The 27,707-nt window shown below is 46.3% G+C and overlaps 1 protein-coding gene across 1 annotated transcript in view; it reads right to left on the bottom strand.

The window, feature by feature from the left end:
• IDUA (alpha-L-iduronidase) overlaps positions 1-27,707 on the bottom strand; it is a 2,362,715-nt gene that overhangs the window by 1,287,585 nt on the left and 1,047,423 nt on the right. The window contains exon 5 of the mRNA XM_086961811.1: positions 24,641-24,736. Coding sequence (XP_086817937.1) covers positions 24,641-24,736 — 96 coding nt within the window. The remainder of the gene's footprint in view (positions 1-24,640; positions 24,737-27,707) is intronic.

Below are 27,707 nucleotides of genomic sequence, written 5' to 3'. Positions count from 1 at the left end.
TTCATTTCCCCTGAGCTAGTGCTCTTTCTCTCACTACAGCAGTCGGCCCTGCTGTCAGTATTTTTTCTGTGGATGCAAAACACATCTCAACTTTTGTGTACAAGTGTGATTTGTAAGGAACGGATACTGTTTCGCCTTCATTATATGTGAGGTATGTGTACCCAGATTGACCCGCAACTATACGGATCACCAAGTTGTGGACATTTACGTGTGCCTGTAAGTGTATAGACACTATCATGTCAACCTGGAGGGAACAAAGTGTATCTTTGTGTCCCTGTGGCCATTGCCTACCTGAAAAATCAGGTCTTATGAGGTTGTAGAAAGGTTCAACCCTTTCTGCGTCATACAAAATGTATGTTCTGACGAAATTTAGGAATCCCAGAATTGATTGTAACTTTTTAAGTGATTTTAGAGGTTGGTGCATAGCACACTTTTCTAAAAAGGAGTCTGTCAGGCTTTTCTCTTCACTTGAAAGCTCATAACCCAAAAATAGGAAGCTGAGGTGGGCTATTTTTGATTCTTTGAAGTTACATTTGTAACCCTCTGAGGCGAACCCCAAAATGATGGTGCTCACCCTCGTCAAGTGTTCCTCCAGGTCATCATCCATCAGATAAATATCATCTACATAGGACAATACCTTCTCATCCAGATTTTGAAGTAACTCAGTTACTCTGGCGGAAAACAAAGCTGGACTATTTATATCCCTGGGGTAGTCGACAAAATTGCCGCTAGGACCCTAGCGCTGAAAATGCCATCAAGTATCTGCTCTCAAGCGCTATATTCTGGCAGAAAAATTCATTTGTGATATCTAGTGTTGTTTTGTATTTTTTCCGCACAATGTTATTCGTTAATGCGGCACTGTGTGTATTTTGTACTGCAAATGTTTTGGTGCACGAATTTAGATGTCTGTAATCCAAAACTAGACAATATGTATTGTCAGGTTTCATTACCAGAAACAAATGGTTATTCATTGAAGAGGTGCAAGTTTCAATCACCCCATGGTATTCAAGTTGATATAAGATCTCACTGACCATTTCTTTTGCTTCTTGCTTTATGGGATATTCTCTCTGTGGAGTTGGGGTATATGTTTGTGACATCACGTGGTGGGTTGACTCTTCATCCCATCCAACATGGTTTCGATATAGTGCTGGAGCAAGGACTACTGCCCACTCCTGTGCATTTGTATGTTTTAAATAATGGGGAGCAAGGTTGTAAAAATCTAGCAAAATTACTGTTTGCCCTTTTGGGTAATCCATAACAATAACAGGCAGCCAATCTTTTTCAGCTAATAAAATATTATTGCCAAAGGTTAGGTTCTCCCAAAGGAGACCTTTAATTCTCCTGGGTTTGTCCCCCTCCATCATGAGTTTTATCTCATGTAACCTATGGCAGAAGCTTACCCTAGTATCAGGCGTTTCCACTGTGATATGTTCACTTTACTCCGCTGTCGCCAGAAATTTAATCAGGTTCTGGCGATCTATTGCTACATCTGCTGCGCTGTCTAGCATCGTCAGAGGTCATTCCCCATTCAGTAGTTGAGTCCTCAGAATTCTGGGCATGTCAGATCTTGAGACCTGCTACTTTCTTCTTTTTTAATTGATGTTTAGGTTTTTGTTTTTCTTCTTTCTTAGGTGCGTAGTCTGCAGCATGTTGCGTGTCTCTGGACTTTGTACGCACCTCATGTCTGTGTTCCGACCATCCTTCTCTTTCTGAGTTTTTTGAAGAGCCCTGAAAGGAACAAGAGGAACGTGTATAAGTGTCCTGACACCTGTCGGTTTTTCTAATGGTGTCTCTATTCCTAAGGTTATACCTCCTTGCAGGTGGCTCCAGTTGAGGAGATCACCCTCTGCATTGAGATCTATTGTCTTTATCCTTTTGTTGTTTGTTAGTGTCCCAATTCTTCTTTGAAGAAGAATGTGCTGGTTTAAAGGAATCCTTTTCAGGACTCCCCATTAGTTGAGGTTTTACTGGTCTAGCTCCCAAACTAGCTCCCAAACTATCTCAACCTAATTCTGCATAAGCAGTTTCAATTATTTCCAGTTGTAAAGGACTAAAATCTCTCAGGCGTTGGCGTATTGCCACTGATGCTGCTTTCCCTTTAATGTTTGCTAATATTATAGCTGATACCTGGGCGAATTTATATAATAACTTTATCCCTAAATTCAGACCAGGTTCTGCTCCATATCCGTTCTGTATCTCTCTCAATACGTCTAGTATTACTGCTAATGAAGGGATACCATGAGTACTGGTAAATATTGCAGCGAAGACTGTACCCCAAGAAGTACAATCCTCTATCGGGGAGCTATCCCCATTGGCAAGCAAATTGTTAGCATTCTATGCTTTTTGTGTCGACCAGTGTGTGGAAATACTGCCTCTAGCTGTCTTATTTTTTTAGCTATCCAGAAAGGCATTTGCTCTCATTTAGTGGGCAATTTACCCATCACTGCGTGTAATGTTTGTGGTGTAATTATAGTTGTTCAAGCTTGAACTGGTCCTGCATGTGTAGCCGTTGTTCGCTGGATTGTGAGTGTTCTCATCACAAACGGTAGAACAAAGTGTTATCCCGGTGCACTCAAAATTTAAACGTTTTTCCACTAGAATAATCAAGTTAGTGGGGTAGCGCTCTAGTCGTCGCATGTAGTCAGGGCGTGCCTTAAAACTGAGCAGAAGTATTGAGGGTAGAAGCCTCTATCCTCCAGGCTGAGCGCAAGATTCACAATGAAACCAAGTTTCTTATCCAAGTTCATATGTTTTATTCACTTCATGAGGATATTTCAATTGTTCGATTCAGTACGACTATATGATTGTCCTTGCTGACATAATTCAATTCTTATGTAGCCAAATCATTAAACATTTTCTCAAGACTTCATTACACCCAATGCATTTCGGGTCCTGAGGAACATGACCCTTCGTCAGGGGTCTGTAAATGAGGAACAAACAGGACCAAATTAATCACTCCAAAATATAATGCAGCTTAAATCAAAACATTCCAGCGAACTAAATAACAAAACGATTACCCAACTGCAGAAACAGAAACTGGAGAGAGTAAATGTGCCGCCTGAGGGTGAAATGTAAACGCCACCAAATGAAAGACACTGCCTTTTACAACATTGTGCAACGAGAACGCTATAAGTGAAAGGGTTCACCTTACCGATAAATGTGACCAAAGTACACAAGGATACAAGAATCAACACGGAATCACAACTTACAGGAAAAACGGAACTCAAAATCAAAGTCCGCATTACGGAACATAAGAGCAACATCAGATTGGGGAATATGAAATCTGCTTTAGCAAGCCATTGGAAAGAAATGGGCCATCAAATTTCTCAATTAAAATTCATGGTTATCGAGACAATCCCACAACGCCCCGACCTGGATCCAGTAAAACAGAGATTAAGAGCTGAATTCCACTGGATAAAAAACGGAATTCCAGCCACCCCCTAGGGTTGAATGATCGGATCGAACAATCGTGTTTTTTATAACACACTGATCTTCTGCATTGACTTCTGAATAACTCTGGTCCCTACCATTCGTCCCCCATATCTGTATGTATATTGTATCTAATTTGCTCATATCCTGTTCATTTATATTAGTTTTGTAGCATGCAAAGTTCTGTTTATGTTATTTCATTCCATTTCTAGTGCCGTGCGCTTTACAAGTATTATTTTTTGTGTGTACATTAATTTTCCATAGCACTGTGGGCCGCTTAATTTCGAAGCCAGCGTACTCATATCACGTGATCCGGTGCTCGCGCCGTGATTGGTCACGGACGCGATCACATGATGTGCATTTTTGCCTATGATAGCAATCGATGTAACACTGTGGTGATCGGACTAAACACGCTGAGACGCGAACGCGTCCTGTTACCTGTAAGTTGTGATTCCGTGTTGATTCTTGTATCCTTGTGTACTTTGGTCACATTTATTGGTAAGGTGAACCCTTTCACTTATAGCGTTCTTGTTGCACAATGTTGTAAAAGGCAGTGTCTTTCATTTGGTGGCGTTTACATTTCACGCTCAGGCGGCACATTTACTCTCTCCAGCTTCTGTTTCTGCAGTTGGGTAATCGTTTTGTTATTTAGTTCGCTGGAATGTTTTGATTTAAGCTGCATTATATTTTGGAGTGATTAATTTGGTCCTGTTTGTTCCTCATTTACAGACCCCTGACGAAGGGTCCTGTTTCTCAGGACCCGAAATGCATTGGGTGTAATGAAGTCTTGAGAAAATGTTTAATGATTTGGCTACATAAGAATTGAATTATGTCAGCAAGGACAATCATATAGTCGTACTGAATCGAACAATTGAAATATCCTCATGAAGTGAATAAAACATATGAACTTGGATAAGAAACTTGGTTTCATTGTGAATCTTGCGCTCAGCCTGGAGGATAGAGGCTTCTACCCTCAATACTTCTGCTCATCACAAACGGTGTCATGTTTCTGTAAACTTTTATTAATTCTTTATGATGTTTAAGTAAGTCTCCTCCGAGCATTGTGCCAATGTCAGGATGTGGTGTGTAGGCCGCTAGTACTGGCCATATTGCGCCGAGTCTTACTCTATTTCTTGTAACGGGTAGGGCACCTTTAAACCAGTATAAATGTCTGTGGTAAGTGAGCGGAATTTCAATGTCCACGCACGGACAATATTCGTTAGGTATTTCATTTTCTGTGTAGTAATGAAATGTCTTTATCTGAAAGAAACACGTTAGTTATAGATTCCTTACCTTAGAATTACCCCCAGGCGTCAGACTGGATCCAGAAAGTTTTTTCGTAAGCAACCCCTCTGTGCGTCGGAAGGTGGCGTCGGTCAGCTCCGTGTCTGTCGTCGTGATCGCCGGGATGACGTCGCAGCAGCTACTTAGATGCCGCCCTCGCGCTCTAACGTCAGTTCTTTCTTTTTCCCACACCAGCCAGCGCAGATCCGGGAAGAGCGGTACCTCAGTCATTTTTTGACTAACTTTTTCTCAACTTTTGTCGACTTATTTTTCGAGACTTCGACACCGAAGGTGCACGAGGGATGCCCAATTTCAAGGTGTCAGGTTTCTGTCATCGCAAGATGTCGGTGACGGATCCGCACCAAGTGTGTCCTTTTTGCCTGGAGCACGAATACAACCCCAAGTCGTTCTCCGACTGCCGGTCGATGGCGCCGAAGGCTTTTTTGGGACTGGTCCCAAAAGCTGCTTGAGCACCAGCAGTCGGCTCCATAACGTTCGAGGTCCCAGTCGAGAGGGAGGTCAAGGGACCGGTCGTGGAGCAATCACCATTCCGGTTCCAAATCTTTGAAGTCTTCGCACTTGGGGGTCGGGTAAGTCGAAGCATAAGAAGAAGTCGAAGAAGCATTGTCGCTCTTCGATTTCTCCTTGTCGGTCAGCCAATCCGACGAGGCATGCGGGCGGTACCCCTCATGCAGCTCTGCGCGCGGAGCCCGAAGAGCCAACTCTTAGTTTCCCTCCCTTTCCGGGACACGGAGTGACTCCCGCCCTGCTTCGTATGTTCTACGAGGCGATGCATGCCATCTTTGGGTGGACCGACCCCGCCAGCGCGCCTGCGGGCCACGCGGACTCGTTTGGGGAGCCTATCTCTTCACTGTCGGAGGCTCCGGCCCAGGCGCCGCAGGCCCCTCTTGGATCTAGGCCTGGATCTGGATCGGTGCCGGTTGACCTCATTACACCACCACCGGCGCCGCTTCCTACTGCACCACTACCGCGCTCGGTGCCGGTCGACCCTCCGGCCAGCGTCGACCCTGGCCTCCATCTCGATGTGGACACAGAGATGGACCGGCATCGTCGGACGCTGGACCCGGCGCCGAGTGGGGTTTTTGTGCCCCTGTTCACTCCTGGAGACTCTTTTCAACCTGAGTGGCAACCAGACGATGAGGAGGAGGATTGGGGGGGGGGAACAGGACACCCTGTAATCGATCAGCTAGGTTCTGACCAGGACTGGCGAGAGGAACTGGGGGATGCCAGTGGTCTTGACACTTCACCTGACCTTGGCATGTTGTCTCCTCCTACCGTAGCTACAGAAGAGGGAGTGTCGTACGGATCTCCTCTGGACTGACCACAGCTGCGTTCACTTCACCTACAACAAGCCAAAACCCATCAACCACCCCCAACCAACTCTGCAAAGAAACTGGAACAAAATCACCATCGACCAGATCTCCTCATCGCTCCTTCTAAACACCCCAGCCCACTCTTCTAACCCAGACCAAGCCGCCGCCAACTTCACCCTATGGTTATCCAACACCGCCGACACCTTAGCACCACTGAAAAAACGTCAAAACAAACCTGGCAGCAAGAAGGCCTCATGGTTCAACGATGATCTTAAAAAGTCCAAGAAACTCTGCCGCTCCCTTGAAAAGGCCTGGAAAAAAGACCCAACCACTAGCACCAAGGACGCCTTCAAAAAAGCCACCCGCACACACCACCAACTAATCCGAAAGGCCAAGAAAACAGCATTCAAGGTTCGACTTGACAACAACGCCCACAACAGCAAGGAACTTTTCAACATCGTCAAGGAATTTACCAATCCCTCGGCCAACTCCAACGACATCACCCCCTCTCAAGCCCTCTGCGACTCCCTAGCCTCATTCTTCCACAACAAAATTGCAGACATCCACAACAGCTTCGACAACCAACCTGGAGACCAACCCACCCAACCATATGCTGAACATTCTCCCCCCTTGAACACCCTCAACGAGTGGAGCCCAATCTCCACTGAGGACACCATCCGCCTGATGAACTCCATCCACTCAGGATCCCCCACAGACCCATGTCCTCACCACATCTTCAACAAAGCAGACTCCGTCATAGCACCGCACCTCCAAGAAGTCATCAACTGCTCCTTCAACTCCGCCACCTTCCCGGAAAGCTGGAAACACGCTGAACTCACCGCCCTTCTGAAAAAACCCACAGCGGACCCCTCTGAACTCAAAAATTATCTCGCTCCTTCCATTCCCGGCCAAAGTAATCGAGAAAGCTGTCAACAACCAGCTCGCCGCTTTCCTCGAAGCCAACAAAGCCCTCGACTCCTCACAATCTGGCTTCCGAGCAAAACACAGCACTGAGACCGCCCTCATCGCAGCAACAGACGACATTCGAACTCTACTGGACAAGGGAGACACAGTCGCCCTCATCCTCCTCGACCTCTCTGCAGCCTTCGACACAGTCTGCCACAACACCCTTTTACAACGCCTCAAAAACATCGGAATACAAGGAAAAGCACTGGAATGGATTACCTCGTTCCTCTCCGGAAGAACCCAGAAAGTCCGCCTCCCACCATTCAAGTCAGAAGCCACTGAAGTCATCTGCGGCGTACCACAAGGATCTTCACTCAGCCCCACCCTTTTCAACGTCTACATGAGCCCCCTCGCGGCCATCGCCCGCCAACACAACCTCAACATCATCTCTTACGCAGATGACACTCAACTGATCCTTTCTCTCACCAATGACCCCAGCACCGCCAAAACTAACCTACACGAAGGAATGAAAGAAGTTGCCGAATGGATGAAACACAGCCGTCTGAAACTGAACTCAGATAAAACAGAAGTCCTCATCTTAGGTACATCCCCCTCTGCATGGGACGACTCTTGGTGGCCGGTAGCCCTTGGAAAAGCACCCATCCCGACAGACCACGCACGGAACCTAGGCATTATCCTGGACTCTTCACTCTCAATGAACAGACAAGTCAGCGCCGTGTCCTCATCCTGCTTCAACATTCTCCGCATGCTCAAAAAAACATTTCGCTGGATCCCCACCAAAACCAGAAAAACAGTCACCCATGCTCTGGTCACAAGCCGACTGGACTACGGAAACACCCTCTGCGCAGGTACTACCGCTAGACTCCAGAAGAAACTCCAACGAATCCAAAACGCCTCAGCCAGGATCATATTAGACATCCCGCGCAACGAACACATCTCTGACCACCTGAAAGACCTCCACTGGCTTCCCGTCAATAAGAGGATCACTTTCCGACTGCTAACCCACGCACACAAATCACTCTACGACATCGGACCAGAATGCCTCAACTCACGACTGTCCTTCTACAACCCCTCCCGCCAACTACGCTCTTCCAGCCAAGCCCTCGCCACTGTACCTCGCATCAACAAGACCACCATGGGAGGCAGATCCTTCTCATACCTGGCTGCTAAAACATGGAACTCACTCCCCACTTACCTTCGCCTTACCCAGAACCACCTAGCATTCAGAAAGCAACTTAAAACGTGGATATTTGACAAGTAATCCTCCTCCCCTCCCTAAGCGCCTTGAGACCCTCTGGGTATGTAGTGCGCTATATAAATTCTTTGACTTGACTTGACTTGACTCCTACGGTGGCGGTCAGGACTAACCTGACAGCGGTGCTTCAACCGGCTGCGAGCTCTGGGGAGCCCCTGTTGCCATTTATTGAGGCCCTCACTGACATCCTTTTGGGCAATTGGTCCAGGCCCAATACGGGGGCTCCTGTGGAAAGGATGATTGCCCAACGCCATGGCCCGGCTCCGGGTGACCCCACTTTCCTCTCCATACACCCCACCCCGGAGAGCTTGGTAGTCCAAGCTTCCACTTCCAAAAGCGCCTTCCCTCCCGCTCTACCGGAAAGGGAATCCAAGAAGCTGGACCACCTTGGTAAGAAAATTTACTCTTCCATTAGCCTAGGACTGCGGTCCATAAACACTGCATGTCTCTTGGGCCGTTATTCCCACTCAGTATGGGATACGGTGGCGCAGGTGCTGCCTCAGCGTCCGGAGGAGGCCCGGGCAGTGCTCTCCCAGGCTGTTGCCGCCGCAAGCGATGTAGCAAAGTTTACAATACGTTGTGGGCTGGACACCGCCGACTCTCTGGGCAGAACTTCGTCGCTACGCCTGGATGAGGTCCATTGGCTTTTCAGGGGATGTCCAGAACACCTTGATTGGCATGTCTTTTGATGGTCGCTGCCTTTTTGGCGACAAAGCAGACAACGCTGTAGAGCGTTTCAAGGACTCACGGGCTACGGTTAAGTCCTTGGGCCTCTACACCCGCCCTGTGCAGTCTGCTTTTCGTCCCTTTTGTGGTTACGGAAGGGGTGCCCTGCTATGTCCCGCCCAGAGCCACAGGCCGCTGCAAGTTACCCAACATTCACACGGTCGGGGACTTGGGAACAACCGTCGTGGTTCCGGGGGCCAGCGGGCGGGCCAGTCCACCAACCCCCCCTCTGCAGCAGCCTCCAAACCCTGCTAGTCCGACCTTTTACGCCCATCAAACGCCAGTGGGTGGACGGATCCACCATCAACACCCCCACTGGCGCGCCATCACGTCGGAAAGGTGGGTTTTGCAAATAGTCTGAAGGGGCTACTCCCTCCCCTTCGAGACTACCCCTCCAGCCATGTCGAGGATCATTTGGCCCTTCTCCAGCAGGAAGTTATGGCTCTCTTGGCCAAGGGAGCCATTGAGCGTGTTCCTGTCCCAGAAGTAGGTCGTGGTTGTTACTCCCACTACTAGGGACAAGGGCCTATCTTGGGCCTCAGGCACGTCAATCGCTTCCTCCGTGAGGAAAGAGAAGTTCAAGATGTTGATGCTTGCTCAGGTCTTGTCTGCCCTCAACCCGGAACACTGGATGGTAAAGTTGGACTAGCAGGACGCTTATTTTCACATCCCCATCCTACCAGTGTTACCGATGGTTCACAGTAGGCCACGGGCATTTTTCAATTTACCATGCTCCCTTTTTGCCTACCAGCGCCCCTCGGGTGTTCACGGAAGTGATGGCTGTGGTCGCAGCTCATCTGCGCAGATCAGGGGTTTCAGTCTTCCCCTATCTCGACGACTGGATATTGAAGGCGGGCTCGCCCCAGACAGTCATCCTTCACGTCCAGACTACAGCCGACCTCCTGCATTTGCTGGGATTCTCCATCAATATGCCGAAGTTGCACCTGATTCCCTCTCAGAAGCTCCTCTCCATCGGAGCGGTTCTGGACATGGCGCGGATTTGGGTCTATCCTCCTGAACAGCGAGTCCTGGATATTCAAGCTATGATTCCGATCTTTCAACCTCTATCCCGCGTTTCTTAGGCTGCTGGGCCTCTCAGCCTCCTGCATCATGCTTGTCGATCATGTCAGGTGGCATATGCGGGCTCTGCACTGGGACCTGAAGTTCCAGTGGGCGCAGCATCAGGGGACTCTGTCCGATTGCGTCCAGATCTCGGAGGGCACTGCAAGACAACTTCAGTGGTGGCTCACAAACAAGGATTGGGTCAGTGGCAGATCCCTCTCCCTTCCCCAACCAGACCACACTGTGATGACTGATGCATCCATTCTGGGATGGGGCGGCCATATGGGAGAGGCGGAGATCAGAGGCCTCTTTTCTCCGGCCGAGTACTGGCTTAACATCAATCTTCTGGTGCTCTGGGCGATTAGTCTTGCACTGAAAGCATTCCTTCCCTCTGTCCGGGGAAGAGTAGTGTAGGTGTTCACGGGCACCACCACCGCCATCAGGTACTGCAACAAACAAGACGGGGAGGGGTTGTGGACCCTCTGTCAGGAGGCCCTTCGCCTCTGGACACCGCTGGAACATCAGGGCTTATCCCTGGTGGTTCAACATCTGGTAGGTTCCCTAAACTCCAGGCCGGACGTACTCAGCCACAGGTGCATGATAGATCAGAATGGCGTGGTGCAAGGTCTCTTTCAACAGAGGGATAGCCTTGGTTAGATCTTTTCGCCACCAAAGAGAACGCGCAATGTCCGCAATTCTGCGTGTTGGAATTTCCAAGGCGGCACTCGCTTGGTGACGCTTTTCATCACAAGTGGATTTGCGGTCTGTTGTACGCCTTTCCGCCTATACCACGTCTGCCCAGATTGCTGAAAAAGATCAGGTGCGACAGGGCCCACGTCATTCTTGTGGCTCCAGATTGGGCACAAGAGATTGGCATACCGAGCTACTCAACATGGCCATTGATCCTTCGATCAGACTGCCTCTTTGGGAGGACCTTCTGTCGCAGCAGCAGGGGATGGTCCTCCACCCGAACCTGTCCAGTCTCCACCTCATTGCGTGGAGATTGAGCAGCGGCAGTTGACGTCTGTGACATTATCTTGTAAGTCAGGCGTCCCTCCACTAAAATGGTATACGCCTGCCAGTGGAACAAGTTTCTGGCACGGTGAACAGCAAAGGCTGTGGATCCCCTTTCTGCCCCTCTTTCTGAAGTTATCTTGTTCCTTCTTTCTTTAGCCCAGCAGGGCTCTGCTCTGGGCACTATCAAGGGCTATCTTTCAGCCATCTCTACCTTCCTTCTTCTGCCCGATAAACCTTCTCTTTTCAAATCCCCACTAGTTAACCGTTTCTTAAAAGGCTTAACGCATCTCTTTCCTCCAATCCCCTTTGTTATGCCTCAGTGGGACTTGAATCTTGTTCTTACCTATTTAATGTGCGCTCCCTTTGAGCCGGTTCATAACTGTCCCTTAAGACTCCAGACTCTTAAGACTGCTTTCCTGGTAGCCATCACTTCTGCTAGAAGGGTGAGTGAGCTCCAGGGCCTTTCTTCCAAACCTCCTTTCCTGTCTGTCCATCCGGACAAGGTGGTTCGTCCATCCTTCCTTCCTAAGGTGGTCACTGCCTTCCACATCGGGCAGACCATTACTTTGCCCACCTTCTTTCCGCCTCCGCATCCTTCGAAGGAGGAAGAGAGGCTCAACCGTCTGAACCCAAAACGTGCGCTCTCCTCCTATATAGATCGCACAAAGCAGTTCCGGGTGGATGACCAAAACTTTGTTGGCTACGTGGGCGCAAAGGAAGGTCGGGCCGTACACAAACACACCATTTCTCGATGGGTCATTTTGTCTATTAGGGCATGTTACTCTCTGGCTAAAAAGGAGCCTTCAGTCGGGCTACGCGCCCATTCAACCAGGGCGATGGCAGCCACTACTGCCTTGGGAAGAGGAGTTCCTCTACATGACATCTGTCAGGCGGCCACGTTGGCATAGCTGCACACGTTTACAAAACACTACTGCCTGGACAGCCAAGTCCAGAGAGACAGCTTCTTTGGCCGTTCTGTTCTCCAGGACTTTCTGGTGTGATCTTGGTTCGCAGACCCACCACCCGGGTTGGTATTGCTGGGGTATCTATTCTAAGGTAAGGAATCTATAACTAACGTGTTTCTTTCAGATGAACAAGTTACTTACCTTCGGGAACGATATATATCTGTAAGAAACATTAGTTAGTTATAGATTCCTTACCGCCCCACCCATCCTCCCTGTTCTGCAAACTGAATCCTAGGGTTAAGGACATCCTTTCAGGGCCCTAGTTTTGTGCACCAGTGGTCTTGCATGGCTCTGTGTTTCTGGCACGGAAAGTCATGTACAGAACTGACGTCAGCGTGTGAGGGCGGCGTCTAATCAGCTGTCACAACATCATCCCGGCGACCACCACGCCAACAAAGGGCACAGAGCCGAGCGACACCAACTTCCGACGCGCAGAGGTACTGGTGACGAAAAAACTTTCCGGATACAGTCTGACGCATGGGAGTAATTCTAGGGGAAGGAATCTATAAATAACTAATGTTTCTTACAGGTATATATCGTATATAACGTTGTAACCCATGAATAGAATACCTCTGTTCTAAATGATTTGTATGCCTCAATAACAAATGTTACCTGCCCACCCCTATATGTTAAACCTTATGCGGCTAGTTTAAGGGCGATGGCAGTGCTAACATTTTTTGAAATGTGTATTGCATCTGCATCTTCTTCTTCTCCTGAGAGATTTAGTTGAACCACAGTATCTTCCTGTACAGTCATTGTTTTTAGTAAGAAGAGCCTTACAAGGGAACTTTGATAAAGTGTTATGCACAGATAGGAACAATGTGTCCTTCAAGCTTGATTAACCAACAGCCAATACACAGGATTTTGCCTACTCAGCTGTGGCAGATTTTGTGCCCTCCCACTCCAGACGTCTCTGTGGATATGTGAGTTGGGGTCTCTGAGAATGGCACGACTGAACTACTCAGATGTGACTGTTAAATATGCAGCCAACCAACGTTGAGCGCATGGTGTGTAGTTCCTATGAAACCTATAAAGGATCTGCGCTTTTGGACAACATACACTGCGGGCTTGGTGTCCAGACTGATTCCAGACACCCCGGATATGTTGGCCTGTATACCATCTAGCTCACAGTGCCAAGAGAAACTCCTCTTACCAAGGAGAGAATAGTTCTTGGCAACTTTTGAACATGACAACCTTGATCCCTCAGGACCGTGGAAACAGTGTACTACTTTTCGCTCAGTCACTTGTGATCACTCAGTCTCAGAGCGATACACAGAATAAACAGTAGGGACGTTTTCAATAAGTATTTATTTAAAAGTGGTTATTCTAGTGTTAAATAGGTGTGCTGAAACAATCATTAGACAGTAACAGATATAAATGTTTAGAAACACTAGGAAAGTAAAAGGATAGTAGAGTTCTACCATTTTGCTATAACCATGAATACAGTTAAATACATGATTATAAAAATGCGTACTCCTACAATGCAACCCTAACTAGATGTACCTAAATGTACCTAGCATGTGTGTAGGTGTTAAGCCAAGATTCCCTCTAGGACAGAGTCAACCCCATTACCTGAAGTGAGAAACTGTGGGACCTCATCCTGGTTTCAGATTTGACACTTCCACAAGGAATATCAGACCACTGCGAGCTGGAGTATCTGCATGCAGGGTGCTTCAGCGTCTCGTGTCAGTGTATCGGCATGGAAGTCCTGATCTACTCTGACTAGGTCAGCAAGATGTGATGCTTATTTTATTTATTTATGTGCTTCTATAGCGCCTGAATAAACCCCCGAAGGGGTATCTCCGCGCTTTTGCTAGTTGAAGGAGATTTATACCGTGCCGGGTCACTTTCAGAGGTAGCAAGGCATGAACAGGTTAACTGATAGTAAAAAGGTGGGTCTTGAGGGTTTTACGAAAGGATAGGTGGTTGGTAATGAGTTTAAGTTTAGGGGGAAGAGAGTTCCAGAGAGCGGGTCCCATATGCGCCAGAGCACGACCTTCCTGACGAGACTTTTTTATTTTAGGGACCTGTAGAATTAGCCAACATCCAACTCATGGATCACTTAGAATCCAATAAATCCCTGCACAGCTCCCAATCTGGCTTCCGGAAGAACTATTCAACGGAAACAGCCCTCCTGAGAGCGACCGAAACTCTGCGGGCTGGAGCTGACGAAGGTCACACAATGGCACTTATTATGCTGGACCTCAGCGCTGCGTTTGACACTGTGGCACACTCCATCTTGCTACAGTGTCTGAGCAAAGCTGGGGTCACCAAGGAGGCATTAGGTTGGATAAAAGCCTTCCTTACTGACCGCAGTTTCCAGGTTCAGAGAAGCACGTTTCTCTCTAACAGCATAGCCTTAGAGCAGGGGGTGCCTCAGGGCTCTGCCCTGAGCCCCACCCTGTTCAACCTGTATATGGCCCCGCTGGCTGATGTGGTCCAATCGTACGGCATAAAATTAGTATCTTATGCCGACGATACTCAACTGCTCATCTCCCTATCACAGGCACCCACTTTAGCAGCTGCCAATTTTAAAACCTGTATGCAGGAGCTTGCAGGCTGGATGAACCAACACTGCCTGAAGCTCAATGGTTCAAAAACTGAGGTCCTAGTGATAGGGGGTAATGATGCTAGTTGGACTCAGGAATGGTGGCCTCCCTGTCTGGGTCCTCTACCTATCCCTTGCAAGGAGGCTAAGAACCTGGGGGTCTGGGTTGATCCCAAACTCTCCTTTGAGAGCCACGTTAATAAAGTAGTAGGGAAATGTTTTGGGGTATTGAAGACCCTAAATCGTACTCTGGACCTTCTTCCTCTTGAGGCCAGACGTACCATGACCCAAGCATTAGTCACCTCCCGTATTGACTACGGTAATGTGCTGTTATTGGGGACAACAGAAAAGAATATTAGAAGGTTGCAGGTCCTTCAAAACACGGCAGCACGGCTAGTACTCAAACTCCCCAAAAGAACTGCATCGAAACCTACTTTGGCTGCTCTTCATTGGCTCCCTATAAAAAAGAGGATCCTGTTTAAAGCGCTTCTAATCTGCTACAGGATAACCTCGCTGAAAGCCCCTGAATACCTGAAGGATCTTGCCATCCCTTATGTGCCCAATAGAGCACTTCGCTCTACGGGCATGGGTCTTCTTAAAGTTCCTCGTATAAAGAAGGCCAGAATGGGAGGCCGCTCCTTTCGTGTGTTGGCTGCCAACCACTGGAACTCCCTCCCAACGAACATTAGATTAGCGGAGTCTGAAACAACTTTTAGGAAACTTTTAAAAACCCACCTGTTTACCCTTTAGCTCTTCACTCCATCTTGCTGCTCTCTCCACAGCGCGGGGACACGCCGGGATGGCGTCACCAGGCGCTCTACAAACTCCTTTATTATTATTATTATTATAGTAAATGAAGATTACTCGATCGTTAGGATCGGCCTGGGACATAGGGTTGGAAGGCCTTAGTGAGACATTTGGGGCCCTTTCCTGTCAGGCATTTGTGAATAGTACACAGAATTTTAAACTTTGTGCGTTGCCGCACTGGCAGCCAGTGGAGTTTAGCTAGTAGAGGACGGGAGGGAGTTCTAGATGGAACATTAGGGACTAACCTCGCCGCCGTGTTTTGGACTACTTGCAGTTTGTTTAATTGGCCTTCATTGGTTGACAAAAGAAGGCCATTGCAGTAGTCCAATCTACTGATCACTAGTGCCTGGACTAGGGTTTTCCTGTGACTATCAGGTATATAGGGGAACACCCTTTTCAACAGTCCAATGGCCCTGAAGCATGTGCCAGCAACTTGATTGACATGATGTTTAAAAGTCAAGGCTTGATCGAATAACACCCCTAAGTTTTTGACAGTCTGCTTTGGGACAGGTACTGGTCCTAGTTCTGTGGGCCACCACTCACCAGACCACAATGTCACCGCTTCCCCAAATAGTAGAACTTCTGTTTTGCCCACGTTGCATTGTAGGCAGTTCTCAGCCATCCATTTGGATACGGCCCTCATGCCTTCTGCAAAGGATTTTTGCAGGGCAGGTGTAAAAGTTTTGAAAGGGAATAGAAGTTGGGTGTCATCGGCGTAGGATACCGGTGTAAACCCAAAGGACCTCACTAAGTCGGCCAGGGGGGCCACATACACATTAAATAATGTGGGGCTAAGGCATGAGCCCTGTGGCACACCCCTGGTGAGCTCCCTAGAGATGGACTTATGGGAGCCCAGCCTGACTTCTTGAGAGCGGCCGGAGAGGAAACTTTCCACCCAAGACAGAGCTGCACCTCCCAGCCCTACATCCCTTAGACGGCCGAGAAGCACTTCGTGAGACACCGTATCGAAGGCAGCAGACAAGTCCAACAGCACCAGAATCATAGACCCCCCCACTATCCAGTGTCATCCTGATGTTATTGGTCACTGCTAGTAGGGCCGATTCGGTGCTGTGATTTGGCCTGAACCCAGATTGAGAAGGGTCCAGGCCTTCTGCTGACTCGATGTGATTCGATAGGTGGGTGTTCACGTGCTTCTCTGTCATCTTACCGATGTAGGGTAGGAGGGAGATGGGCCGGAGGTTAGAGAGATCTGTCAAAGGGGGAGGCCGCTTTCTTCCTTATAGGGTTTACCACCGCTATCTTCCATTCCCTCGGGACTTGTCCCTTCGCCAGTGAGGTATTCATTACTGACTGAATAGAGGGTCCCAAGATGGAGATCAGAGGGGCCACCATTTTGGCAGGAAGGTAGTCATTGGGGGAGCCGGTTTTCATGTGGTTGATGAGGAGTGGAAGATCTAAATCACTGACAGGTGGAATAGTAAGAAAGGTGTTTTTAATCTGTGCAGAGGGTACACATAGGGGGGAGGACCAGGTTTCTGTGCCTTGGGAAGCGATAATTTTGTTATAAATCAGATTGATTTTGTCCTCAAAGAACATGGAGATCTCATCGCACAGTGTCTGTGAGGCATCGTCAGGGCTCTCACTGGCTGTAGGTTTTACAAAGCTTTGCAGGATTTTAAATAATTCCCTCGGACAGTTACCCGCCTCTGCAAGTTGTAAGGAGAGATTATTTTTCCTTGCTAGTTTTATATTTTTGTAGTAATTTGACTGAGCCTCTAAAAACATTTTCCTTTCCTGTCCATTTTTAGATTTCCTCCATGCTTTTTCTAGCCTCCTACATTTCTGTTTTTCTTTCCTAAGATCTAGGGTATACCACTTTTCTTGTTTGGTGGGAGGATACTGCTTATGAAGTTTTAACGGGGCAAGGGTGTCAATAGATAATTTAAGAGAATTATTGTATTTTTCCAGTGCCGATTCGGCTGAGTCTGCTTCGGAGAATTGAGGTTGTTGCCAATGTTCACGCAGATTTTCAACAGATATTTTGTGCCATTGGCGACGATGGTGTTCTGGGTTGTCTGTTAGTAGGTCCAGCCAGGTAGAACTCAATCAGAAAGTGGTCTGTCCAATGGATTTCTAGAGCGGGAAGGCACTTGATTTTAGTACAGTTGGAAAATATGGAGTCGAGGGTGTAACCACCTATATGAGTCGCACCACTATTTATTGCCTCTAGTCCAAGATTGGACAGGTCGGCTGTTAATTGGATAGTTTCTGGGTGTTCAGGGTTGTCCATATGTATATTAAAATCCCCAAGGAGGAAAAAGTCCTCCTTTGCCCTAACATGAGGGGCCAGTAGTTCCAGAAGAGATAGAGCAAAATCTGGATTGGGTCCCGGTGGGCGATATATTAGTGCACCCTTCCATGAAATGTTACTTGCTAAGTTGATTTTAAATACCATAATTTCCAGAAGAGGGGTGGAGTTTTGTTCTAACATTGATATCTTATAAGTATCTTTAAATATGATGGCTAATCCACCTCCTGTTTTAACTGGCCTATCCACATGTATGATCCTATAGCCTGCTGGGACCCCTAGTGTAATTGCAGTTATTGTATGGGGTTTCATCCACGTTTCGGTGAGAAAACATATATCAGGCAAATGTATCCCATGGGGTTCTACCTTGCTGTGCCACTGTCGGACTTAGGATGACGTCAGGAATGAACCTTGCATAGTTATTATAGAGGAGATGGTAGTCCTGCTGAGATTCCAAGAATCCAAGGATCCTCATGCATAATGTTTGAAGCTATTGTTCAGGGAAACCCCACGTTCTTTAAGCAGTACTGTAACTAGGTAAAGAGTCAGTCCTGGCAGCCCGTTATGTATGTAGTGTAGGGATGAATAAAGGTGAAAGGTTGGGATGTCACCCAAGCCTATATTGGGGTACGTATATGGAATATAACTTTCACCTTCTTCGCTAGCGGCATCTTCACTGAAGTCCTCCATTGTGGCGGTTTCCGACGTCACTTCTCACCTATGCACCTGGCTTCCCTGGTGTAGGTATCCAGGTTCCCGGGGTATCCACTGGTAAGGTGACTCTCCAACCTTCAATCTTCCTCGGGGTTTCTTCAGGGTCTTCTGGGAAGGTTCCTTCTTCTTAAAAACTGCAACCGCGACTTACCCATTGACTTGTATTGAACGCACGGTAGTGTTTCCACTCTGCACACGGCCTCTGTGGGGTTCTGGGGTACATACCTTGGGTGGTTCCTTGGGTCCTCGACTCTTCTACGTCTTCTGCGTCCAGGCTCTATTTAGGTTGTGGTTCGCATTCCACTTTCTTAGTATATGGTTTGGTCTCCCCCTTGAGACCACTGTGTATTTGTGCTACTTAAGTGTTCTATTACTATAGTATTGTGTGTATTATGATTATATCTCCGGGTAGGAGATATTGCAATGTGTTAGTGAGTGTTTATAATAAATACATATTTTTATAACTACACTGTGTGGTTCTCTTTCACTTAACCTACACTATATGATTAGTACTGCTAAAACAAGCTGCTTTATACTCCTGGACTAACCCTGAAGGCTGCTCTAAACAGCTACAACTTAGAGAGCTTTCTAAGGTTGTCTAAGACCACTAAAAACACCATAAGGGTTGTCTGGATTAGTGCAGAGTGCTACACTTACATAAGTGAGCACCATATAGTAAGCCAGTCTCCTACAGTAGTGTTGTTTTATTTATTAAAATTAAGTCTATTTTTTTAATTGGTTTGGTACTTTCCTTGTGTTTTATTTTCACTTTATTACTGTTTGAGTGTTGAAAAAATACTTTACGTAGTGCATCTCAGCTATGCCTGACTGCTTTTGAGCCAAGGTACCAGAGGAGTAAGCATAGGCTAATCTAGTGACTTTCATGCTTCACTCTGACAAGGATTTTGTGAATTATTTGAGTTAGGATTTCACCCCTCTCCGCTAATAACCCAAATTCCTACATGGGTGGAATATAAAAATGCATAAGTATAATCATTCTTTGCATATTTGGGAATTCTTGGCATAATTGTAGCCCAGTATATACATGCACTAATAAACAGGTGTAACTTTTGACATTTTGTCATATTATTACTATTGCTGTCTGAAGCCTCTGCCAGTAAGATTGGAGTAAAATGTATCCATCCATACGCCATATTATCCATTTAGACACTCACCCATGAATGCCGCCACATGTAGTATCACTCAGTTATAATCCACGTCCAGCAACACTTACTTATTCCTTTTATCCAACTGTAGACTCACATTCAGACACTAACCCATTGCTACCATGCTCAAACTCGCCAGTGAAGAAGCACGGTCACATTTAAAAAAACGAAAAACAAATGCTTGATCCAATTAGTAAACCTCAGATTTTTTAAAAATCATTCCATGATTTTTTAACAAAATTAACACAAACATTGAAATTGCAACTATCTCAGTAGTATACAAAAGCCTCAGGCATTCTGTTTATACAGTATAGCTGGCTCTCACGTGTTTGAATCACTTGCTGCGCTATTTAGTGTCCCCACTACCATCTGTGGCCTCGCTAGACAGGTGATCATCATCAGGGTGTCCCTCTATTCTATTAATCCTCAAGTCCCATTTCTCCGCCTTTTTGTCATGTCTCGATCAGGGGCAGCTACCTCCGTTGGAGCGTTGCCCTACTGAAATTACCTCCAAAGATGAAAATATAACATGGTAATTCATTACCATTGTATTTTTCATCCTCCCTTCCTGAGTCGAGCATCAGGATGGGGCGGGCCTCTGCTGAATGACAGCTGCAGGGAGGAGGGTCGGTTGTTTGGGCACTTTTCATAGTGCGCATGTCCCTTTAGCAGGCCGTCTTACGATGGCCAGCCAGACATGCACAATTTGAAACCTCTAACCCAACTGTCTTAAGACAGCTATGTCAGAGTATGTGCAGTCCTCCAGGGAGCTGGGGAGCGCTGAGTGAGGCTGCTCCCTCCAATCAGGGCGCTGCTCCCACAGTATCAAAGCAGTGCCAGGATTGGTGTCCACATTGCATCCAGTTCCTGAGAATCGGTCTGGAGCGGGGGACGGAGGACGTCAGTTCAATAAAGTTTTGTAATATTATTTATGTGTGCCCCCTTAGATGCCACCCGCCACTGGCCTCGATCGTGCATGTGCTGAGCTTCCTTAATTTGCCATTCCAGTAAATTTTTTCTCCACATCTGCACCCGAATGGCTTGTGGTGCTGCCCAATGAATTGCTATTATGCGTTTGACCAACATCAGACCAGTGGTAGAAGTGGGCGGGATCGGAAGGGCACGGAGTGCCCCTACTTTTTTAATTTGACAAAGAACGTTCCCCTACTTCTTTATTTTTAAAATGCGTCCCAGGGTGGCAGGAATGGTCCGCACTAGAAAAATATTAGAGCCCTGCTTGGTGCACTTTGAGGACGGCCTCTGCAGTTGTGGGCCCTCCTCCCCCTTCCCCTCTGTCTGTGGGAAGGGGCCTGCCCAGGAACACTGTGGGTGTCGTTTTGCACTGTCGGAGAAATCCAGCAGCATGTCAAAGTGGCTTCCAATGATGCCCCTGCTGCTGCAATGATTTACATCTCAATTAGAGAATGCTATCTGCCTGCACCCCACTGTGACTAATACAATTTGTTACATCAGGATGCATTGGCGGCCCCACCCTCACCCAGACTGACGACGCCACAAGAAAAGGAAGAGGACTCCGGTGTGGAATTTGTGGCAGACTCTTCCCTAACCATGGTGCTTTAAAAAAGCTGTAGAAAACGTTTAATGTCTTCCTTATTTTATTTTATAGATTGTGTACTGCTGCTCAATCTGTGTTTAGGGATGTGGTATTTTTTAAAATACTGTTTACCTTTATTAAGGATATAACAGAAACGCAGCCGAAGTGTCCAGTTCTGAGACACCCGTGCACCAGAGCCCCTTGTGAACCCCATCCAGGGTCGGACTGTGAAAACAAATAGGCCCAGGCACCAAGGCCGGACTGGCTTAATGGGCATCAGGATGGAGGCTCGAGGTGTGGGAGGCTGGTTTTGTTACTGGGGGCTGCAAAACTGTCCCCCAGTAACAAAACCAGCAGGGCTGTCCAGCACACTAAGGGGGAGATTTACTAAGATTTCTAGCACTAAACTTGTTTAGCGCTGGAAGTAACTGAAAAGTAATGCGAAGCAGCGCATTTCGCTTCTTCGCATTACTTAGCGCCATGGGGCGTATCACGGGTGGAGCATGGGTGTTCCCAAGCACCCACCCAGGGTTTCTCACACTACATCCAATTTACTAAATGAAGTAGATTGGGTTTAGCGTGAGAAAACTGCATTTTTCAAGTAGGCGTACGGAAGGAGAAATGCTTTAATTTCTGCTTCCTTTTCCGACTTTGTATGCATGCTGCACTGTACAAAACTTATGCTGGACTCACTCACATACCCTAGCGCTCTGGCGCTAAGGTGAGTGTGTGGCGCACGGCAGCCGTAATTAGCACCAGGGCAAGGGAAAGGGGAGGAGTGAGCCATATCTATGAAAATATGGCGCTCTCCTACTCCCTCCCTGTCGCGCAAAGCTACACTGGTATAAGAGGCGCTACATAAAACAAATTAAATACAAGTGACAGTGGCTATGGAGAGAAGAGGGGCAGTGTTGGAGGGTGATAGTGAGGGAAACATTGAAGAGCCCCCACAAGATTGGCGTATCCTGGTGCACTGTAAGGTCATCATTTACTGTGCTCTAAATGCCAATACAATTGAATATATAATAAAATATGTTGTAAAATGCACACTTTATGTAATATTTTCTAAATTTCCTTGGATAGAGAACACCCTCTTCCCATGTCCCCTTTGTAGAGGTCAGGCTCAATTACTGCGCTGGCTCACAACACACCGTACAGGGGATGGACAAAGTGTCAGGACTGCTTTGAGTTCGCAGTTCAACTTTGTGTGGCACCAAATTAAAAGTGCCCCATTTAGCAAATGAGATATAAAAACAAGCAGTAGCAAAGCCAATAGGTCTTGTCTTTGGGACCTTTTTGCTAGGACTGCTTTGGGTTCCCAGTTCAGCCCTGTCTGGCACCAAATTAAAAGTGCCCCATTTAGCAAATGAGCTATCTAAACAAGCATTAGCAAAGCTAATGGGTCTTGCTTTGGGACCTCTTAGGTTTGTGAATTGTTTTAGCGACGCTTTTCAGCATCACTAACATAATATAGTGTCACCCAAAAATAAAGTTGGATGTATCCTTCACTTCCCAAATGAAAAGATAATTTTTGCCTTTTACTTTCAAGAACTCAAGTTTTTTTGTGGGAAGGAGAGTTAGCCAAGCTGGACACTTCAAAAGATATCCTTTGCAGGACACTTGAATAAATAATGTTGATGTTTGAGCAGCTAGCTGGCTGACGTAAATGTGGAGAACCCTTGTGTGTTTCCGTGAGTCAGATCAGATTTTAATGAAGAGTCCCTTTATCTTCTGAGCCCTACTTAACACCTTCCTTGCTGTCCACGAGTGCAACATAGGCACACCTATGTACAGGAGGAGCCCTGTATTTGTGTCCTCAACATTTGAAGCAAAAAACACTTAATGATTTCTGAACAGTGAGTGTTAAAGCGTTAAGGTAACCATGTTGTTCCTGCTTATATTTTGCATGCTTCACAAAATCTTGCATTCCCTATGAGTGTTTGCTTTTTCCAGGATCGTATTATTTTTTTCCAGGCAGTGCATAATTTGAATTGAGTCACATCTAGGCATTTATAACAGGGCACAATTCGGTTGTAGCATGTTTCTCTCAGTGGGGCAGAAAGGTGTTCAGGGGGGAGAGAATGTGGCACTGTGACCAGAGCTACCAAATTTGGAACAGGGGAACCAGGATCAGGCATCATGACCAGTGACCCAGACCACTATCCTGAGGGAGCACTTTCCCTACTGGACCATAGGTGGCCCCCGCTTGACCATAGAAGCCCTGGTCTCTTAGCACCAGCAGGTGGACCCTACTAGTGGCCATTGTGGGCTAACCTTTAAGCCCTGTCCACCATAATCCATACTGAGGTTCACCTCCAGTCTATAGTGTACACAGAGCCAGCTTCCTACACTCATAATTCCAAAGTTGATACAATTGCAATTCTCAATGCTAACTACCTTGAGTAGTAATTATACAAACTACTAATATAATAGTTGTATCTCATTCATCTGATACTGCTTAAAGCATCTGCAAACCAAGATGTCTGGGTTGTATTAGGTGTATATATTCACTTTTCTGTGCTATGTCTAGATACAATAACAGTAAATAAGAGGCATCTAATGCTGGCTTCATGACATGGTGCGTGAAGCACATAAAAAATGTAGGACTACAATTTTGCATTGGCCGTGGGGCAAAGAATGATATAATCAATAGCGTTCCCCAAAACGAGGGGTCTTCTGTCATAGAATTTAAACCCAAATTTTATGTTCAGAAATGAGGAGGAGAAGTGAGTAGAAAGAACCTGCATGGCTCGGAGATAAATGGCTTATGATTCCACTTATAAGCGTATTTGGGACATTCTGTGATTAAAAAAATATCCCACATTGTAAATGTATTTTAATGTCAATAACTCATATATTAAACCTCAAATAAACGTGTATCTATTGGTTGCATTAAAAAATGTTCTAAGCTGTAACTGGTCAGTGAAATAACAAACACAAAAAATTGGTGTTTTGCTCTCGTTAGCCACACCTCTGACTCCGCCCACTGACCCATTCCTCTGGTTATTCCCACCCCCTGATGCTCCGCCCACAGTTCCCCTACTTATTTTCCCCCAGTTCGACCACTGCACCAGACCAACCTGAACCTCTTTGATTACTAGAAATTAACTTTACATCATCAAACATGACTTTAAGCTCTGCCATTACCTGCTTACTGCAGCAAGTCAAAGGCACAATAAAAAGTAGCACTTGCCGAAGTCAATGGCGACAGTAGGAAGTCAAAGTTGGAAGTGCTGACACTTGTTGTGTTGCTCCACTCTCCCACCACTGCAGCACACTTGCCACCTTTGCATTCTCTCTCCTTTCCTAATGCATTTGCACCATCTCCTCTGCATGTTCCCATACACCTTCCCAGAACTTAGCACTGTCACCTTGGCATTATAGCAGAAAAGTTAAAAGTGACAAAAATGTGCCATAAAATATCAGGTACCTACTGACGAGTATTATGCCATTTGTTATTCAACTCAATTGCTTTGTCAATCATTACGTTATCAATATGAGTCAGTCTTTTCAATATAAAAGTACTACTCAACAAAGAAATGAATCAAAGAGGAAGACAGCAAAAGCAAAGAAAAAACGTACCTTGTATAGTCATAGTAACATTATCAAAATCATGATGATCTGGTTCATTCCAAGTTTCAAAATTCCAACTGGAAACATACTCCAATCCGTATTTGTCTGTAAATATGAATGAATAATTTTGTTGTGCAGCTCAATACACTTACAATTGAAAACAGGTAAAGAAAAACAATTCATTAGTTGAGACCACAATAAAAATACAACTGGTCTTATATTTTTACCTCCTCAAACCCAGTGAACCTGTCTCCATCTATGGCAATCACTATTAACTATCTCGTATATTTGTCACGTCAAGGTGTAAATATGATATGTATGGAGAGGAACGGGCCCATACTCTTGACGGTTCAGTCATTAGACTGCTTGGTGCATTAGCAGATGTGTGGAATGCTAAACTGAAGTGGACAAAGAGCAATCAAAAGCATAATTGATGACAGTTGTAACCATGATCTTAAAGGCGCACTAGATTAAAGTGCTTAGTGCATTAGCAGGTTACACAGCACTAAGCTAAAGTGAACATGGTGCAAAGAGCATAGTTGATTACAATTGCGTCCATGATTTTAAAGGCTCAATAACTGTAAGAGCTTAATGCACTAGCAGGTTACAGTACCGCATTAAAGTGGACGACGAGCATCAGAGAGCGGCTTGATCGATGAGAAATGTGAACATGATCTTAGAGGCTCACTAACTGAAAGTGCTAAGCTCATTAGCAGGTCACAAAGTGCTCGGTTAAAATAAGCAAAATGCAGTCGGAACCTAGTAGGTAAAACTGTATCCTGTCACTGCAGAATTTGCTTAGCTAGCTTTCTTTCTGCCTGTAACATACATTTCAAAAATTTCCCACGGAGCATGAGGTCCTCTCCTTGAAGACAGATTCTACTGGCTGTCGGCACTTGAACATTACATTCCATAGGAAGCGGGATTTCAAAAGTCCTTTTCTCTCTTTGGGAATTCTTGGCATAATTGTAGCCCAGTATATACATGCACTAATAAACAGGTGTAACTTTTGACATTTTGTCATATTATTACTATTGCTGTCTGAAGCCTCTGCCAGTAAGATTGGAGTAAAATGTATCCACCCATACGCCATATTATCCATTTAGACACTCACTCATGAATGCCTCCACATGTAGTATCACTCAGTTATAATCCACGTCCAGCAACACTTACTTATTCCTTTTATCCAACTGTAGACTCACATTCAGCCACTAACCCATTGCTACCATGCTCAAACTCGCCAGTGAAGAAGCACGGTCACATTTAAAAAAAACGAAAAACAAATGCTTGATCCAATTAGTAAACCTCAGATTGGCACGTGAACATTACTTTCCATAGGAAGCGGGATTTCAAAAGTCCTTTTCTCTCTGTCATCAGTGCTGGGCATGCACAAACAATGTGGCTATGTCTTCCTTTGCATGGGGTGGCATGGTGAGTACAAGAATGATAGATTTAACCCAGATCTCTTGACGGGAGGTGAATGTTTTGATTTGTTTTGCATTCCGTCCATCAATTGTGTCTTTTGCTTTCTTGCCTTAAGTGTGCCAGGTATGCCCAGACACGAGTCCCAGGCTCACTGTTCCACAGGATTCAAGCTATCCTGGCTGATGAGGGGTGAAACCCCAAAACCGGTCCTAGGATGCAGGGAGGACCTGGTTTTACTGTTCGGGCTGGACTGTTCCCATGAGGCACAGGGTCAAGACTGATTTGCATATGGCCAGGTCTAAACTGGGGTGGCATGGTGAGCAAAAGAATGATGGATTTAACCCAGATCTCTTGACTGGGGGTGAATGTTTTGATTTGTTCTGCATTCCGTCCATCAATTGGGTGTCTTTTGCTTCCTTTGCATGTTGACACAACCGGCATGAGGTCTCAGTGGTTTGTTGCAACTATCCAACCTGTAACTCAGCAACTTGAGCATTGCCTCAGTCCAAACAGTCCTCCTATGAACAGTTGTGGCTTCAGGAGACTGTATGTGCCAAATGTCATCCAAGTGTGTGATTTCTTAGTTAGAGTGGCTTTGTAGGTGAAGGAAGAATGCATCTTGGCTGCTGAATTGATTGATCTCTTAAAAACAGCCTGAGTGAGGGTTTTTTAAACCAAACTCATATATTCATGTGCCCGGGTATTACCTGGATCGCATATAGCACTCCACAAAACATAGCTTAATGTGCCTCCCAACTCTTTCTTTAATTTCTAAATAGGTTTTTAAGTAGGCCTAAAGTTGCTAAAAGCCCAAATTCTAGTCTAATTTAGGCTGGAGAGGTGTGCCATGTATGTGAATGTGTGTGCAATGATTTTATGAATGTTGTGTCGCTGCAGGCAGAAGCCACGCGGAGACAGGTAAGTCAGTATCTTGCTTTATTATGTTTCCTGTTCTTGTGCCCACATGTATGTCTGTCCCTGTGCCCTCGTTGTCCCTGAATGCCTTCCCCACTCCCTGACCAGAATTGGTGACCAGTTCTGTCCCCTCCCCACATTCGGGTGCAGGGTCCTAGTGCCCTCTACACAAGGTCAGTACATCTACCCCTTTGTTGAAAGAAAAAAACAACGGGAGACAGACAGAGAGAGAGAGAGAGAGAGAGAGAGAGAGAGAGAGAGAGAAAGAGATAGAGAGAGAGATGGTGTTTCTGATCCCCACCATTACATTTCCTCAATCGGTCTCTTTGGCCTTCTGCTTAGTCTCCTTGGACATGGATTCTTCCGTTTGTTGTTGGGTACATCTTCTTGTCTCTCACTGTTGTATGCCCTTTTTCTAATGCTGTCCATAACTTCCTAATTTTCATGTGTTGCATTGCTTTTTTGTGCTTTATCTCCTGCATCCTCATCTAATGTCTGTTCGTCCCTTGAAGTGAGAACTATTTCTAGTGATCCGGTAGGGGCCCGATGCAGCTGTTATCATTGCCCCCTTGACATTTACTATTGTCAGCGGTTCATCTGAGAACGGACTGTCTGATTTTCTTGATTGCCATTGGCTCACCAAAACTAAGTCCCCTTGCCTCAGGTTTGATTATGTGGCATGTCTCCTAGCATCCGCATATAGTTTCATCTTGTTTTTTGCTTCCTGGTCTCTTGC

This window comes from Lissotriton vulgaris, chromosome 3_1 (genome assembly GCF_964263255.1).
Source record: "Lissotriton vulgaris chromosome 3_1, aLisVul1.2, whole genome shotgun sequence".
Lineage (NCBI taxonomy): Eukaryota > Metazoa > Chordata > Amphibia > Caudata > Salamandridae > Lissotriton > Lissotriton vulgaris.
Note: the sequence above shows the minus strand (reverse complement) of the source record. Positions and strands in the feature narration are given on the sequence as shown.